At 42.2% G+C, this 14,515-nt stretch overlaps 2 protein-coding genes across 5 annotated transcripts in view; both read left to right on the top strand.

Annotated features, from left to right (window-relative positions):
- LOC129698989 (secreted phosphoprotein 24-like) overlaps positions 1–14,515 on the top strand; it is a 52,786-nt gene that overhangs the window by 34,735 nt on the left and 3,536 nt on the right. The gene's annotated exons all lie outside the window — the stretch shown is intronic.
- On the top strand, positions 240–14,245 carry LOC129698983 (secreted phosphoprotein 24-like). 3 transcript variants are annotated; one of them, XM_055638527.1, is made up of 9 exons: positions 240–492; positions 636–739; positions 1,685–1,813; positions 2,020–2,151; positions 2,270–2,314; positions 2,855–2,899; positions 4,018–4,069; positions 4,737–4,781; positions 4,901–5,169. In XM_055638527.1, exons 1-9 carry the CDS (start codon positions 255–257, stop codon positions 4,909–4,911), a joined length of 801 nt encoding a protein of 266 aa, XP_055494502.1. In that variant the 5' UTR covers positions 240–254; the 3' UTR covers positions 4,912–5,169. The 3 variants fall into 3 exon arrangements, with proteins under 3 accessions (XP_055494502.1, XP_055494503.1, XP_055494504.1); XM_055638528.1 differs by lacking the exon at positions 4,018–4,069; XM_055638529.1 differs by lacking the exons at positions 636–739; positions 1,685–1,813; positions 2,020–2,151; ... (3 more) ...; positions 4,737–4,781; positions 4,901–5,169 and adding exons at positions 12,996–13,099; positions 13,563–13,691; positions 13,902–14,033; positions 14,148–14,245.

Raw genomic sequence — 14,515 nt, 5'->3', positions numbered from 1 at the left:
GTTTTGTCACCTCAAGTGACCAGCTCCATGGTTTTGCTGACATTGCTCATGTTTCCTGCAGCAGTTTTCTGGAAATTCCAGTACATTCCTGGGGCATTGGCAGTGCACTGCAAATAAATTTGTACAAGTTAGTTGATTGTTTCTTCTCTTCGGTGAATTTATTATTTTATATTCTGAGGAATAAAATCTGATATCATGCCTCTGCCACAAAATCTAAACATGATGCTGACGTGGGGAGGAAGCTCTGTCCATAAATGGAGCCCACCTTTCATCTGATTCCGGTGCCCACGACCAACATGCTGAGCAAACATGAGTCAGTGTTTGAATGTGGTGGAGGTGCAGGGTATAAAGACCGAAGGCAGCGAGGTGAAGGCAGATCGAGAGAGAGAAGCAGCAACTTTACTCTGAGAACCCAGCCGGCTGATCCTACACAAGACAGAATGAAATCCTTCCTCCTCGTCATCGCTGCCGTGCAGATCCTCCACTGCTCAGGTAGGTACTGGGGAGAGGGAGGGCTTCAGAAAGAAATGGGTTACTGGTAATGAGCTTCAGTCAGTGATAATTCACCAATGTGTAAAAAGTATTCACTGCTCTTTGTTGGAATGATTCCTGCAACTTTTCTTCTCTCTCTGCAGGAGTGCCAAGCAGCAAGGATGCTCTGAGAGCCTCAGTTGCAAAACTGAATGAAATCACCGAGATCACCAACCTGTGTGCGATCACCAGGAGAGGTGTAACAAATGTAAGTATGCCCTGGTTTAATTGTGTTTCACAGATTCGGCTCTGTAGGGATGAGCAAGTTAGTTGTCTCCTTTAACCTGTGCCTGGGGTAAATGAATGGCAGAAAGCATCAGGGGAACTGATAGGCATGTGAGGGATAGAATAGGTTGAAGGGTTGCAGGGCAACAAAGAGAGGAGGAATAGGACAGATGGGATTGATACAGTATAGAACCGAGGGGTTGAATAGCCTCACCCATTTTAATTAGATTAGGTGTGTAAGAAGGAACTGCAGATGCCGGTTTAAACCAAAGATAGACACAAAAAGCTGGAGTAACTCAGCGGGACAGGAATCACTAGACAGAAGGAATAGATGACGTTTTGGGTCGAGACCCTGACAACACTCATTCCTTCTCTCCAGTGATGCTGCCTGTTCTGCTGTGTTACTCCAGCTTTTTGTGTCTATTTTCTTTAATTAGATTAGGTGTGTGATATTATATAAACATAAGAGATTAATTACGAAACATGAGCTTGATATTAGCAGTTTTCAATGCATATCAGATCAAGAATTTAAATCCAAAATCTATACTTAACTCTGGAAATTTTGGACTAGACAAATGTTTTGGAATAAAGGTTGTAATTTTACCTTTGGGCAAATTAAGTTTCTTGCTCATTATGGGTGTTAATGCTGGCACAGCCAATGTGATCATCTGCTGAAGAAAAGGCCTGGGTAATAGACAATAGGTGCAGAAGTAGGACATTCGGCCCTTCGAGCCAGCACCGACATTCAAGGTGATAATGGCTGATCATCCCCAATCAGTACCATGTTCCTGCCTTCTCCCCACATCCCCTGACCGCTATTTTTAAGAACCCTATTTAGTTATAAGAGTAAGGTAGTTCTAAGCTTTATCAGACCATTGTAATAACACCAGATATAAGACTTATCAATAAACTATTTTCTTTTCATCAGACCTATCGCACGGGTAAACTGTCATACAACGTGGATTTAACATTCACCGTGAAAGAAACCGTCTGCTCCAAGAATTCTGGACAGGAATTTGATGATTCCAGTTGCACCTTCCGCCCTAAAAAGATTGCTGTAAGTCCAGAGTTATATTTTAAAGCATTTAAACCCCTGTGTGTATTGGGTAACATCACAGAAAGGGATATAATCACAGATTATTTTATAGAAATTACCATACCTAGAAAAAAAGACTGAGAATTGTGTTATATCGTAATCACTTTGATTCAATGTTGCGCTTGGAGTCATCAATAATTTCCCTGCATTTTGCTTTATTTTCACAGGAGAAAGGGTTTTGCAAAAGCCGAGTGGAATATTTTGCTGATAAAGTTGCTGTAGTCGATGTGGAGTGTGAAGGTCTGAAGACCATTGACAGCGAGAGTGACTCAATAGAATCTAGTGAAACTAGTATTGAGGTAACCACACAGTTATACAACTTAGGGCAGTGGGATTTCTAATACATGAGATCATTCACAAAACATTTCTTTGGTGTCCTGTTCTAAAGACCTAAATGTAAATATTTTTTGTATACAGACTCGAAGCAAATCAAAAGATTCTTCGTTGGAGAAATCTGCACATGTGAGTATTAATTAGTATTTGTCCAATAATTGATCTTGTTGATCTTAATCAATAGCAATGAATTGTTAGTGATTCCATTCAGAATAGTGAATGAGACAGTTTGTTGTCCCAGACTGATATGTCGGGAAGGGATTCTGATATTTGATGCAGTACATGAAGCGTCTGGTCTCCACTGAATTTGAGATGAGCATCAACAGTCTGCCTAGCTCATACCAATTATAGTCAATGAGCACAAATCCTTCATGGAGTGAAACCAAAGTTCATTAAAACAGATGGCAATTGATGCCCGTCACCCTGCCTTAAGAATATCCATTGACTCTGCACAACCACTTTACCAGGCATTCTTTTGAATGTTGGGGGGGCTGTAGAAAGTGAAACTTTTAGTTGAGCTTCCTCAGTTCAAAACTACCTAATTGAATCAACACTTGGGAATGTAGAATTAATTCAATATTCCAGTCTACCATTTGGAGGGAACAATCTATGTGTGCATGTTACTGACCAGGTAGATGCTGTGCTAATTATGTTAATGTTTTCATACAGGTGGAAAGCAAGTCAGAAGAAACTTCACTGGAAGAATCTTCAAACGTAAGTTTAATTTTGAATGATTGGCTCTTGATTCTCAACTACATTATGGTATAAAACTTAGATTGATCTGTCGGAATAAAGTGGAATGATTTCACCTCATAATATGCCTGTTCCAAGCTGTTAAAGGAGGATACTGAGTGGTCTTTGAATATTATCTTCCATCTCAACACCACTTTACTGAATAAACACTGTAACCGTTCATTCCATGAACAGCCAGAAATCCTATCAATTTATGTTCTGACTAAACTCAATGACTGAGCCTGCACGACTCTCTGGGTTAGAGATTTTGAAAGTTCCACCTCCTTGGGTTTTTCTTCACCTCAATCCTAATTGACCCATCCATTATTTTTGAGGCTGTATCCCACATTTTAGACTCCTGAGAATGTGGAAACATCCCCTCTCTCTTCCCTGCTATGCATTTTCATAATTATGTTCATTGTGAGGAAATAACCTAATTCTTCTCACTTGTAAAGGTTTAAGCCTACTCAGTTCCTCATCTTACAACCATCCCAGGAACTAGCCTGGAGAACCGTTCCTGCACACTTTATAGAGTATCGAGCATATCCTTCCTTGGGTAAGGAGACCAAAATTGGACACAATGTTCACAAAGGCTCCATGTCATTGTAGTATTCTCAGGTCCTCTTGTAACAAAGGCAACATATAATTTGCCTTCATAACAGAACCTCCGCTTGCACTGAACTGCAACTCTGAAATGTCTTGATATTTTACTATGACCCCATTATAAGTCAATATTTAATATCTGTGTATGCTGGCAATTTTTCAACAACATTCATAGATTACTTATTTTATTCACAAGGGTGCAATTAAATTACTTGCTCACATGAAGCTTCCAGAGTAAACCACATGTACATAATAATGATAAATACAACAATAAACAAAACTCTAGACTGTAGTGCAATATGTAGCAGTGGAAAAAATTAATATACAATTACGGATGAAGTGAATTGTGCAGAGTTAAGATCAAGAGTATGTGCCAGTACTTTCATGAAGTGGGAGAGAAAGAGATGATTGTTTCAGGAGTCTGATGGCATTTCATATATTTTCAAAATTACTAATTAGTGTCCCATGCTAAATATATAATCATTATTTCCAAACAGGACAAATCCAAATCAACAGAGAAAATCAACGTCAAACGAATCTCTAGACAACGTGAGTATAAATAGAACATTTTTCAGATGATCTTGACCGTGTAAAGACATTTAATAGCTAGGGTTCAACTATATAGTAAAATATGGGGAGAGAGAGACAATTAGTTTATGATAGCTCAATGCATTTATAAAGGGGTTCTGATCTTTGAGTCATGTGGGGAAGATTGGGCGTGTTGGGTCCACTGGGGATTGCATTGTTGTGTTGGGTCCACTGACACCCATGCCCGGCATTATCACTGAGTGTAGATTTTGTTTTTTTGCTTAATTTTAAAATAGAATTAAGAAAGGGAGTGCACCTCTCCTGAGGACAATCCTGTTGTGTGCACTAATGTTACCGGTGGCTTCATTAGGGGAGCATCCCAGACATAGTCGCCATTTAACAGTGTAACCTGTTCTGGGAATGGGCGAGTGGGGCACAGGAGGAGGTCAGCACAGCCGTGACCAACTGATGGAGTAACTCACCACTATTATGTAATAATTGATCTCAGAGCTCCAGCATATCAATACTTTACTGCAAAATGTGAACTGTTTACTGTGCAATTCCCAGTGACTTCCATGTATTCCGAGATTTAAAGTGATTCAAGTTGCACATTTACAAACTGAAATTATTAAAACTTTGTGTATGGGCATGATTCTAAAATATTGTAAATGTATCTCTTGTCAAATAGGTAAAAAGCAAGTCAACAGAGGTATCAGTGGAGGAGTCTTCAAACGTAAGTGTAAACTGATGCTTGGTGTCATGTCGTTACCATCATTAAAACCAATGATAAAAGATTGAAGTTAGTGTGAGCTCAGTTCAACATAAAATGACTCATGATTTTATCCATTTCAGGAAGAGAATGAGGACTCAAGAGGGAGACACTAACCACGAATGAAACTCCTGAGAACCTGAACTCCGTGTGAACACAAGACGACCTCATTCAGAATAAACAAGACACTGTCACCTGTACTGTACTAGCTCATATGCAAGGACAGGGGCCTGGAGCTCCTGATTGTACATATCATTGTAACTAGGAGATTCTACTGTTTGTAAATGTTCTGTTCTTTTCTGTATATCATTATGTAATACCTTGTGGATCTAAATAAAATTATTAAGAAATATTCATGGATTTGCTTCCAGAAGTTGATTTGCATGTCACTAATCTACGGAAGTTCTTCTTCTTCTTGCGTTTGAGGCAGCTGAGGTTACGTAACCCCCTCCAGATGCTGTAGCCAGTTCAATGTGCCGTTGTCGAGGGCCATGATGTCTACCCCTTCACCAGGGTGGCGGAGGACAGTGCAGTCAAAAATGACGTGCTGCGCTGTTTGCGGGTCTGCTCCACACATGCAGGTTGCTGATGAAAGCAGCCCCAGCGATGCATGTTGGCGCTGAACCGGCCGACCCCTTCGTGAACATGCATTGCTGTTCCATCGATTTCATCAGAAACTGTTACTTATCCAATTCCGATAATTTCTGTTGAAGATGCAAGTTATGATTGGCATTGAATGTCAACAGTATGATTGGCATCCGGTGATAGGAACTTCTTACAGAGTCAGCAATATATTCACAGCACTCACAAAGTCATGACATTTCAAGTCCAAAGGGCAGCGGTGTTCAGGTCCTACTTTATAATCCACCTGAATGAAAATCATAGGGAACTGTAGAAAAATGCTCTGAGGAATAAGAAAACCAAGTAATATCTGAAAATGAGTCTAAGTGATATAAACAGGTCCTCATGTGTGGATTGCGTAGGAATTGTAGTGGGGGAGGGAGAAGAAGCAGAGTTCAAGACAATGGGACTCATTTCCACGGGAACATGATCCAAAAGCAGAGAAATTATGTTGAACATGTAGCCATATAAATCTTGCAGCGATCATGCTTGGTCAATGGTTAATGGTTCTATATTATCGCATGTATAGTGAAATTATTATTTTTTTGCATAAACTTCAGTAAAGTAATTCAATACTTGATTAATATAAAGAGCATAAATCTAGCCCATATAAATGTGCAAGAGTCACCAGGTTTGGGCACCATTTTCTCAACTACAATAGAGCTCTTACCAGTACTCGCTCATGTGATTGCCATCTCCAGCACCTCCATCCACCTTTAGACTTCAGACAGAGTGTGGAATAGTTAGTTTCCACGCTCTATAGTTAGAGTTTAGAAACACTTTGGCCCACTGAGTTGGCGCCGACCAACATTCACCCCACACACTAGCACTATCCCAGACACTGGGGACAATTTACAATTTACAATTTTTACTGGAGCCAATTAACCTACAAACTGGTATGTGTTTGGAGTGTGGGAGGAAACCAGAGCTCCCACTGCACCAGTGTGCCACAAGTATTGAACGGTACTCATATCCGATACTCTACTCCTCTGGAGCAGGGGACGGCTCGATGGCTTCTCCCTGCAGGCCACGCGGCCCTCCGCCCCTCATCTCATGGAGTTATAGAGAGATACTGCATAGGCAAAGGCCCACACATGCTTCATTCTTACATGAACCCATTATATTTTCCATACAATCTACCAACCATCCACATACAGGGAGCAATTTACAGAGACCGCTCCGCACAGATTTGAAATGTCCAAGGAGACCCAAAGGAAACTCACACGGTCATAGGTAGAACATGCAAACTCCACACAGGCAGCACTCAAGATCAGGATTGAACCCAGTCACTGGAAATTTGAGACAGCAGCTCTACCACTGTGCTGCTGTGCCATCCCTGGGTCATGGCTTTGACAAGGTGAACACAGCTTCTCTTTACAGGCAGGGCCAGAATTAAAGACCATGAAATAAAACAGTAAATAACAAGCTGATTATTGATTCAAGAGTATTTTAGGAGGGCATGCTTAGAATCTGGAAATTAATACTTGGGCAAGAATAATAGTGGAGTACATTCACTCAATGGCCAGCAGTAGAATGGCCCTACACCCCCCTCACATTATTTCTAGAGTGTTGGCAATGCACTGCAAAGAAATTATCCCAAAATGTAATTTAGCTCAAGGCAGATTTACACAAATTAGAGTTGATTATTTCTTTACCTCTGCGAAATTAATATTTCATATTCTGAGGGATAAAACATGATTTCATACTATTCCCACCAAATGTAAACATGATGATACTTGGAGGAAGCTCTGCCCATAATTACAGCCATCTTTCATCTGGTGCCCACAATCAACAAGTTGAACAAACATGAACCAGTGTCCTTTGAGGAGTCCACTTTCTCAGTAGAGTCAGGACATTCAATAATTGTCAATTAATGCTTAGTAATTTTTACATATGCACTGTAGAAAACATCGCATAAGAATGCATCACCATGTGGTTTGTCGACAGTGTCAAGTCGGCTATGTTGTTGCAATAAGAAATTCATTGTTCTGTTGTTGGTGTATATGACAATTAAGCCCTCTTGACTCTTGACTGACTATCCAGGCAAATCATACCATACATGAGTGCAAGAGTACATGAGTAGATAGGATGGCATGGTGGCGCAGTGGTAAAGTTGCTGCTTTACAGAGCCAGAGACTCAGATTCGATTCTAACTATGGGTACTTGTGACCCGTGACTTGTGTGGGTTTTCTCTGGGACCACCAGTTTCCACTCACACTCCAAAGATGTAGAGGCTTGTAGGTTAATAGGCTTGTTGTAATTCTAAATTGTCCCTAATGTGTGAAGGATAGTGTTAGTGTGTGGGGATCGTTGGTTGGCGCGGACTTGGTGGGCCAATGGACTTTATCCGCACTGTATCTCTAAAACTAAAAAACTAAACAAAAGAGGAAATGCAAAAGAGAAAATAAACGGTTCACAAAAAAGCGTGACAGCTACAGTGAAAGTGTGGGTTAAAGAAAAACTAGCACCATAAGATACCTTGACTCCATCCTATCCCCCCGGTTAAATCCCTCCCTACCTATGTTCAAGACACCTCAGACACTCTCCGTCGTCTCTGGGCATTCCATTCTCTAGGCCCCCATCCCCTCATCTTCACCATGGATGTCCAGTCACTCTACACCTTCATCCCCCACCAGGATGGTCTCAAAGCCCTCCGGTTCTTCATCGACCGGAGAACCAACCAATACTCGTCCACTGATACTCTCCTCCGCCTAGCGGTTGGTCCTTACCATCAATAACTTCTCGTTTGACATCCCATTTCCTCCAAATACAAGGCGTAGCTATGGGCACACGCATGGGCCCCAGCTATGCCTGTCACTTTGTAGGGTACGTCGAACATTCCTTGTTCGAGGCATACCAGGGCCCCATCCCCGACCTCTACCTCCGCTACATCGATGATTGCTTTGGTGCTGCCTCCTGCACTCACACACAACTCACTAACTTCATCCGCTCCACCACTAACTTCCATCCGGCTCTCAAATACACCTGGACCATTTCCGACACATCCCTACCATTTCTTGACCTCACTATCTCCATCGCAGGTGATAGACTTCTGACCGACATCCACTATAAACCCACTGACTCCCATGGCTATCTAGACTACACTTCTTCCCACCCTGCTTCCTGTAAGGACTCTATCCCCAACTCCCAATTCATCCGTCTACGCCGCATCTGCTCCCAGGATGAGGTGTTCCACACCAGGGCATTGTAAATGTCCTCATTCTTCTGGGAATGGGGGTTCCTCTCCCCTACTATAGATGAGGCTCTCACCAGGGTCTCTTCAGTAGCCCGTAACACTGCTCTCTCTCTCCATGCCCCACTCGTCTCCCCATCCTCCTCACTCGTAACATCCCCCTAGTCCTCACCTTTCATCCCACTAGCCGTCACATACAACAAATAGTCCTCCATCATTTACTCCACCTCCAACGTGACCCCACCACTCGCCACATCTTCCCATCCCCCGCCCTGTCTGCTTTCCGCAAAGACCGCACCCTCCGTAACTTCCTGGTCAATTCTTCCCTTCCCTCCCGCACCACCCCCTCCCTGGGCACTTTCCCTTGCAAGAGGTGCTACACTTGTCGCTTTACCTCCCCCCTCGACTCCATTCAAGGACCCAAGCTGTCGTTCCAGGTGCAACAGACGTTCACCTCCAACCTCATCTATTGCATCCGCTGTTCTAGATGTCAGCTGATCTACATCGGCGAGACCAAGCGTAGGCTTGGCAATCGTTTCGCCGAACACCTCCGCTCGGTCCGTATTAACCAACCTGATCTCCCAGTGGCTCAGCACTTCAACTCCCCCTCCCATTCCAAATCCAACCTTTCTGTCCTGGGTCTCCTCCATGGCCAGAGTGAGCACCACCGGAAATTGGAGGAGCAGCACCTCATATTCCACTTGGGCAGTTTGCATCCTAGCGGCATAAACATTGACCTCCAATTTCCGGTAGTCCTTACTGTTTCCTCCCCTTCTCAGCTCTCCCTCAACCCTCGGGCTCCTCCTCTTCCTTTCTCCTTTATTCTCCCCGCCCCCACCCCACCCTACATCAGTCTGAAGAAGGGTTTCGGCCCGAAACGCTGCCTATTTCCTTCACTCCATAGATGCTGCTGCACACGCTGAGTTTCTCCAGCACTTTTTCTACCATACATTGGAGGATCGTGAGTTCATGTCTAGCATAGGACAGGTCTGTTCAGGAGCCTGATAACAATTGGGAAGAAGTTATCCTTGAATCTGATGGTACGTGCATTCAAGCTTTTGAATTGACTTTTAGATGGAAGACGGAGAAGAGGGAATGATCGGGATGCGAGTTGGTTCTTGATTATGTTGGCTGCTTTCCCCAGCCAGTAAGAAGTTTAGATAGAGTCCCTGGGGCAATGGGGGATGAAGGTGAGTTTACTTGACATATTGGGCCGTGTTCATGACTCTCTGAGCTTTCTTGTGGTCCTGCACAGAGCTGTCGACAAACCACGCTTTGGTCCATCCAGATACAATGATTTCTACGGTGCATATGTAGCCTTTACTAAGGTTTATTTGAAATATGTTGAACCATATTAGAGTTCCCCTAACTCCTCTGAGGAAGTATCTGGGGAAGGATGTACTGGCATTGAAGAGGGTCCAGAGGAGGTTAATAAGAATGATCCCAGGAATGATTAGGTTAACATATGATGAGCGTTTGACGGCACTGAGCCTGAACTCGCTGGGGTTTAGAAGCATGATGTGCGATCTCATTGAAACTTACCGAATAGTGAAAGGCCAGGTATTGTGTGATTGTGGAGAGGATGTTTCTACTTGTGGGAGATTCTAGGATCAGAGACCTTAGGTTTAGAAAGAAGAAGGAATTTCTTTACTAAGAGTAAGGTGACTATGTGGAATTCATTGCCACAGATATATGTTGATACAATCAATGGATATTTTTAAAGAGGAATTTGGCAGATTTCACATTCTACCAGTGATCCACATTTGCACATTCTTGAAATGTATAAGGAAACTAGAGATCTGAAGGAAGCTCACATGGACACAGGTAGAACATACAAACTCCACACAGACAGCACCCAGGGTCAGAATTAAACACAGTCACTGGAAATTGAGACAGCAGCTCTACCCTCTGCGACAATGTCATCCCTGGGTCATGGCTCTGCGAACAAAGTGAAATTATTTCTCTTTGCTGACAGGGCCAGAATTAAAAGCCATGAAGCAAAATAGTAAATAATAAACTAATTGCCAAGTTCAAGTATATTTTAGAAGGGCATGTTTAGAATCTGGAGTTTATTACCGTGGCAAGAAGAATAGTAGAGTGCATTCATTCACCAGCAGTAAAAGACCCTACACTGCACTCCATCCCACCCTCTCCATTGCATAACACAACTCACCGAGCATTCACATCGGCTGTACTCAGCTTCAATGCAACTTTCAGCATGTACTCCTTCAGTGTATAATGGGCCAGTTGGCAATATGGCCAACTAGGCAACTTTGCCTCCCCTAGTTCTATGTTAATCCAGTTTCGCATCCTACACACCAGGAGCAATTCACACAAGCCAACAACTCTTCTTCATTTTCTGAAGTCAGTGACCAGTTCCTTTGGTTTTCTGACATGGCTGATGTTTCCTGCAGCAGTATTCTGGAAATTCCAGGAGATTCCTGGGTCATCGGCAGTGCACTGCAAATAAATTATCCCAAAATGTATATATTTGCAAAGGGGTTTTGTACAAATCAGAGTTGGTTGTTTCTTCTCCTCTGTGAACTTACCAATTCATATTCTGAGGCATAAAACCTGATTTCATACTATTCCCACCAAATGTAAACATGATGACAATACTTGGAGGAAGCTCTGCCCATAACCACAGCCCACCTTTCATCTGGTTCTGGTGCCCACATTCAACAAGTTGAGCAAACATGAGCCAGTGTCCTTTGAGGAGTCTACTTCCTCAGAAGAGCCAGGACTTTTGATATTTTTCAAATAATGCTTAATTTCTACATATGCAACATAGAAAGCATTGTATCTGGATGCATTACCATGTGGTTCGTTGACAGTGTCAAGGCCAGTTATGCTGTTGCAATAAGAATGTTATTGTTTTGTAGTAGGTACATACGACGATTAAGCCCTCTTGAATCTTGACTGTCCATCCAGGCAAATCATACAATACAAGAGTACATGAGTAGCATATGAGAGGTCAGTTCAAGAGTTTGATAACAATTGGGAAAAAGTTTTAATTGAATCTGATGGTAATTGTTTGTAGCATTGACTGCTCTATGGAAGATGGGGGAAGAAGGAATGACCGGAACGTGAGTTGGTTCTTGATTATGTTGGCTGCTTTCCCCAGCCAGAAAGAAGTTTAGGTAATGGGGCAATGGGGGATGAAGGCGAGTTTATTGACATATTGGGCTTCGTTCATTACTCTCCAAGCTTTCTTGCGGTTCTGCGCAGAGCAGTCGACAAACCACGCTTTGATCCATCCTGATACAAAGCATTCCACAGTGCATATATAGACATTACTAAGTGTTATTTGAAATGTGTTGAATTTCCTAACTCTTTTGAAGAAGTATAAAAAAGGATGTGCTGGCATTGGATAGGGTCCAGAGGAGGTTTACGAGAATGATCCCAGGAATGATTGGCTTAATATTTCATGCGTGTATGACAGCACAGTGCCTGTACTCACTGGAGTTTAGAAGCATGATGGGAGACCTCATTGAAACTTACTGAATAGTGAAAGACCTGGATAGAGCATATGTGGAGAGGATGTTTCAACTTGTGAGGCAGTCTAGGACAGAGGATATAGTTTTAGAAAGCATAGCTTTAGATCAGGAGGAATTTCTTTAGTCAAAGTAAGGTGTATCTGTGGAATTCATTGCCACAGATAGCTGTAGAGGCAAAGTCAATGGATATTTTTAAGGAGATTGGCAATTTCTTGATTAGTAAAGTAGTCAGATGTTACGGGGAGGAGGCTGGAGAATTGGGTTGAGAGGGAAAGATAAATCAGCCATGATTGAAAGGGGGAGTAGACATGATACACCAAATGACCTGATTCTTCTCATATATCTTATGAACCTATGGAGGCATTGGTGTGCTTTCCTTTCCGTAGTTTCATGCTATTTCATATTCTGAGGCATAAATGCTGATTTCATACTTTTCCCACCAAATCTAAACACGATGACGATACTTGGAGGAAGCTCTGCCGGTAATCACAGCCCACATTTCATCTGGTTCTGGTGACCACGACCAACACGCTGAGCAAACATGAGTCAGTGTTTGAATGTGGTGGAGGTGCAGGGTATAAAGACCGAAGGCAGCGAGGTGAAGGCAGATCGAGAGAGAGAAGCAGCAACTTTACTCTGAGAACCCAGCTAGCTGATCCTACACAAGGCAGAATGAAATCCTTCCTCCTCACCATCGCTGCCATGCAGATCCTCCACTGCTCAGGTAGGTACTGGGAAGGGGAAGGGCCTCAGAAAACAATGAGTTACTGGTAATGAGCTTTAGTCAGCGACAATTCACTAATATGTAAAAATACTTCACCGACGCTTGTTTGATTGTCTTGTACAACTTTCCTTCTCTCTCTGCAGGAGTGCCAAGCACCAAGGATGCTCTGAGAGCCTCAGTTGCAAAACTGAATGAAATCACCGAGATCACCAACCTGTGTGCGATCACCAGGAGAGGTGTAACAACTGTAAGTGGGTCCCGGTCTAATTGTTTCACATGCTACGTGTCTGAGTGCAAGTTAATTGGCTACTATAAATTAACCCCAGAGTATGTTCATGGCAAAAATAATCAAAAGGAAACAGGTGGGCACGTGAGGGTGAGAATCAGTTAAAGGGTTGCAGGGATATTTAATTACTAAATATGAGCTCTATCTTATATTACACCGTTTTCAATGAATATCAGATCAAGAACTTAAATCCCATATCTGTACTTAAGTCTTGATACTGACACTAGACAAATGATTTGGAAGTAAGGTTGGAATTTTACCTTTGAACTAATTAAGTCTCGTGCTCATTATGGGTGATTATACTGGCACCGCCAATGTAATCATCTGCTGAAGAAAAGACCTGTGTAGATTTAAGCTTCATCAGATATTTGTTTTTAAAAAAAAGCAGATATAATGATACATCAATAAACTATTTTCCTTTCAGACCTATCGCACGGGTAAACTGTCATACAACGTGGATTTAACATTCGCAGTGAAAGAAACTGTCTGCTCCAAGAATTCTGGGCAGGAATTTTATGATCCCAGTTGCACCTTCCTCTCCAGGAACATTGCTGTGAGTCTAGAATTACATTGTTAACTATTAGAATCTTTGTGTGTAATGAGTAACATCATTGAAAGAGCTATAATTGTAGATTATTTCATAGAATTGCCCATACATGCTAAGTTAAATTAAACAAAACCCTGTAAATTGGGTTATATTTTAATCACTTTGATCCATAGTTGAGTTTGCATTCGTCAATAATTTCCCTGCATTATTTCACAGGAGAAAGGGTTTTGCAAAAGCCGTGTGGAATATTTTGCTGATAAAGTGGCTGACGTTGATGTGGAGTGTGAAGGTCTGAAGACCATTGACAGTGAGAGTGACTCAACAGAGTCCAATGAAACCAGTATTGAGGTAACTGCACAGTTATACAATTCTGGGCAGTGGGAATTCTAACACAAGATCATTTTAAAAAACATTTCTCTGGTGTCCAGTTATTAAGATCAAAATGTAAATTTCTTCACACAGGCTCAAAGCAAATCAAATGAGACATCACTAGAGAAAACCTCAAGTGTGAGTATTAACTAGTATTTTGTCAGATGATTTCTCTTGTTGAACAATTGTTAGCAATGAAGTGTTAGCGACTCCATTCAGAATAGTGAGTGAGAAAGCGTGTTGTCACAGTCTGATGTGGAGGGAGGGCATTCTGATATTTAATTTCAGTGTGTAAGGGCCTGGTTTCCACTGAAGATGAAATTAGCCTCAACAAGATAAAATTAAAGGAGCAGTGTCTCCCAGGCTGACACCAATAGCAGTCACGGAATACAAATCTTTCCTGGAGTGAAACCAGAGCTTCACTTAAGCAGATGGCAATTCACGCCTGTTACTTGTTGTAG

This window comes from Leucoraja erinacea, chromosome 7 (genome assembly GCF_028641065.1).
Source record: "Leucoraja erinacea ecotype New England chromosome 7, Leri_hhj_1, whole genome shotgun sequence".
NCBI classification, from domain to species: domain Eukaryota; kingdom Metazoa; phylum Chordata; class Chondrichthyes; order Rajiformes; family Rajidae; genus Leucoraja; species Leucoraja erinaceus.
This window is presented reverse-complemented; position numbering and strand designations above follow the sequence as displayed.

What these genes read in the sequence shown, in the direction of transcription:
- LOC129698983 (XM_055638527.1), top strand. Translation starts at nt 255, where the DNA reads ATGGAGCCCACCTTTCATCTGATTCCGGTGCCCACGACCAACATGCTG. An exon ending in CGTTGGAGAAATCTGCACAT is followed by an intron (nt 2,315 to 2,854) that starts GTGAGTATTAAT and finishes GTTTTCATACAG; the next exon opens with GTGGAAAGCAAGTCAGAAGA. An exon ending in CAAACGAATCTCTAGACAAC is followed by an intron (nt 4,070 to 4,736) that starts GTGAGTATAAAT and finishes CTTGTCAAATAG; the next exon opens with GTAAAAAGCAAGTCAACAGA.